The sequence below is a fragment of the Sorex fumeus genome, unplaced genomic scaffold, assembly GCF_029834395.1.
Source record: "Sorex fumeus unplaced genomic scaffold, SorFum_2.1 ptg000099l, whole genome shotgun sequence".
Taxonomy (NCBI): Eukaryota; Metazoa; Chordata; class Mammalia; order Eulipotyphla; family Soricidae; genus Sorex; species Sorex fumeus.
Window position 1 is genome coordinate 4,860,983 of NW_026606156.1, and position 3,263 is coordinate 4,864,245.

General features: G+C 44.3%; 1 protein-coding gene across 1 annotated transcript; it reads right to left on the reverse strand.

Moving 5' to 3' along the window:
- Positions 1–1,137: 1,137 nt before the first annotated feature.
- Positions 1,138–2,238, reverse strand: LOC130042344 (ATP synthase subunit gamma, mitochondrial-like). Its single transcript, XM_056134505.1, has one exon. The coding sequence runs from the start codon at positions 2,207–2,209 to the stop codon at positions 1,313–1,315; it is 897 nt and encodes a 298-aa protein (XP_055990480.1). The 5' UTR covers positions 2,210–2,238; the 3' UTR covers positions 1,138–1,312.
- Positions 2,239–3,263: the final 1,025 nt, after the last annotated feature.

The following is a 3,263-nucleotide window of genomic DNA, read 5'->3' on the forward strand; positions in this document are numbered from 1 at the left end:
AACATGTTTAAAAAAAATGGAGACGTTACTAGCCTGCTCGAACAAATCGATGAACAGCGGGAGGACAGTGTTTGTGGTTTGTTTATAAAGGGTAACTTAGGATGGATTCTGTATCCTACTATACTAATTTCGGAAGCACCCAACTATGGCAGATGATGCCCTTGGAAAATCAGGAAAAATATAAACTTGAGAGTCCAACCAAATTGAGCTCAATTCCTGCTTTACTACGTACTTGAACTTGGCCAAAGCACTGACCCTACTGAGTCATTGTGAGACTTTAACTGAAACGATTAGATGGAGTTCTCCTAGACTCAGTAAGTGTTAATTATTGTTATAGCAAGATGTTTAGAGTGAAGTAATTCATAAATAAGATATTTATCTAGAATTATTGGCATTGATTTTCCTGGTGGTTGTATTTCCTCTGTGAAACACAAATTGAAGCATTTCCTATAAGGTGCAAAACCAGTCTTGCCCCTGCCTGTGCTCAGGGAATACAGCTGGCAGTGCTCGGGGAACCATAAGTTGTGCCAAGAATCTAGGGCAAGCACCGTTCGTGTTTCACCCCTACTCTCTCTGCAAGCCTGTGCTTTTTTCTTCCTTTTGTGGTAAGTCTAGGCATTGAAACCAGGACCTCACACAGGCGAGAACCTCCTGCTAAGCTACCTCCCAAGCCCAGTTTCATTGCTATTTTCCGGGAAATTCTATGTAATCTTGAAGACTCGTTTCAAATAATAAAAGAAGGAGACTGCATTTTAATGAGGCTTCCAAACGTAAAAATCAATAGTGAACTTTTATCATTGCCGTAACACTGATTATTTTTCCAGATAAGTTTAAATTTTTTTTTTGTTTGTATATTTGTGTGTAAAACTGAGAAGGGGAGATATTCGGACTTTCTTTTGTTTTGTTTTGGAGGTTTCATACCTGGCAGTGCCTAGGGGTTACTCCTGGCTGTCCACTCAGGGGTCACCGCTGGCAGGTTGGGGATTATATGGGACGGCAGGAATCCCAGGTCGGCTGTGTGCAAGGCAAATGCCCTACCCACTGTACTATCGCTCCAGCCCCTCAGGGATATTTTTAAAATTATAGTAAGAGCATGACTCTCATTCTCAAAAACTTCTTTTCTTTTTTTTTTTTTTTTTTGATTTTCTTATTGGAAGTCGTTTATTGTAAGATAATTTACAAAGATCTGCTGTCCTTATAACTCAACAGCCCAAACATTTCTTTTGAAGAGGACAGCGATATGTTCAATCCATAATCAGTGTGCTGAATTTTCTTCCTTTACCTCTTGTCTGAGGATGCAACTTGGTTTTCATTAATCCAGAGCAGCAGCGCCCGAGATGATCTCGATCAGCTCCTTGGTGATGACAGCCTGGCGGGTGCGGTTGAAGGTCAGAGTGAGCTTGTCGATCATCTCCGAAGCATTCTTGCTAGCATTGTCCATGGCCGTCATCCTGGCACTCTGCTCGCTCGTGGTCGACTCCTTCAGGGAGTAGTAGATGATGTTGGCCAGATTATATTCCTGGTAGTTCTGCAGCACATCAGCATCAATGTCGTCATAGATACTCATGTTCTCAGCATTTGCAATGGTATCAAACGAAAAGATAGGCTTTTCTTCTGTTTTGTATGAAATGACAGATCTGAATCGATTAAAGATGATAGACCCTTCATCAAATTCATATCCAGAATTCAGTAATTCAAGGGCGATGACCGATGCATCTCCGAAGGTTGGGGGCTTTCTCCCCACTTCCTTGAAGGTCACTAGAAACTGGTCAGAGTGAGTCCTGTGAAGTATCCCCCTGATTTTGTCACCGATGCCAACGATCATAACTTCTTTCCCAGCTGCCGTCAGGTTGGCCACCTCATTCTTCATTTGCTTAGCCACCGAAGAGTGAATAGCCCCGCACAGTCCTCGGTCCGAGGACACACCAATGAGAAGGTGCTTCTTCTTGTTCTCAGGGGCTTTGATGTCAGCTTTTTCATAGAGAGCCAAAGACCCTGTCCCGTACACACGCGCTGGCTTCAGCTCCCTCTCAGCTCGGGCATATTTGGCAGCTGCCACCATTTTCATGGACTTGGTGATTTTCTGAATGTTTTTGATGGACTTCAGTCTCCTGGTAATGTCTTTCAAAGTTGCCATATTTCGAACTTGGATCCATTGCGGCTGCACGGCGCAGGCCGAGAGCCCCGCGACGCCGGCCAGGGAGAACATGATGGTGGAGCGGTGCTGCTGAAGGTCGGACACTCCAAAACTTCTTTTCTTATCTATATTTATCAACGTTTTAGGATTAAAGCACTCTTATTTAATAGGTTCACTTAACTTTTCTTCCGGTTCCTTGATGAAAAGTCCTAATACTTACTAATCTTCTCATGCTGAGGAATACTAAAATTCTCAAAATTAAAAACAATTTGGTCACTTGGAATAGAATGACTGGGTCGGAATGGCAAATTCAGAGCCTCCAGCTCCAGCTGACTTTCTCTTCACGTTCTCCTCCTTGCTAGTTCTGCCTCCAATTGCTGTTATTAGTATTCTCTTGAGAAACTTATAATTTGAGATGCAAAAAAAAAAAAACAGGCATTAGTGCTGGTATGATAGGTGAGCAGCCTTAGGAAAACTGACGAAATCGAAAATAAATGTAAATAGGGGATCCATTGCTCAAGACTTCATAGTCCACTCCATAAATGAAGCTGGCCTGGAAAGGGCAAAATCACCGCCGTGCAGAGTATGAAAAGGACACGTCGATGCGTCTCGTGACGGTGGGAGTGGGCGGAGCCGTGAGTGAAGGACCTGGGAAGATCAGGGTAAGACCAAGCAAAGCCAAGGGCACCGAGTTCTGGAGAGGAGCAGTTTCCGTGAGACTTGAAAAAGGCGCTGGGGCAGCAATTCACAGAAATACCTGAGCAGATGGGGAGCACTTTACCCTAAGTGAAGACAAGGGGCTTTGCAGTGAGAGCAAAGTATCACGTTCATCCTTTCTGCTCTGAGCCAGCAGCCGGACTCTGATACCATTGTGGATGCCAGGGACCCTCAGTCTTTCTGTCACTTGCTTTCTGTCACTTTCTGTCACTCCCCTCCCAACTTTCAGGAAGTTGCTGGCATTTAAAACCTGCAGGCTGAGGTCCTCACTGGACATTCACAGTTGATTTTTTTTTATTTGCTTTTTGGGTCACACCCAGCGATGCACAGGAGTTACTCCTGGTTCATACACTCAGGAATTACTCCTGGTGGTGCTCGGGGGACCATATGGGACGCTGGGAATTGAACC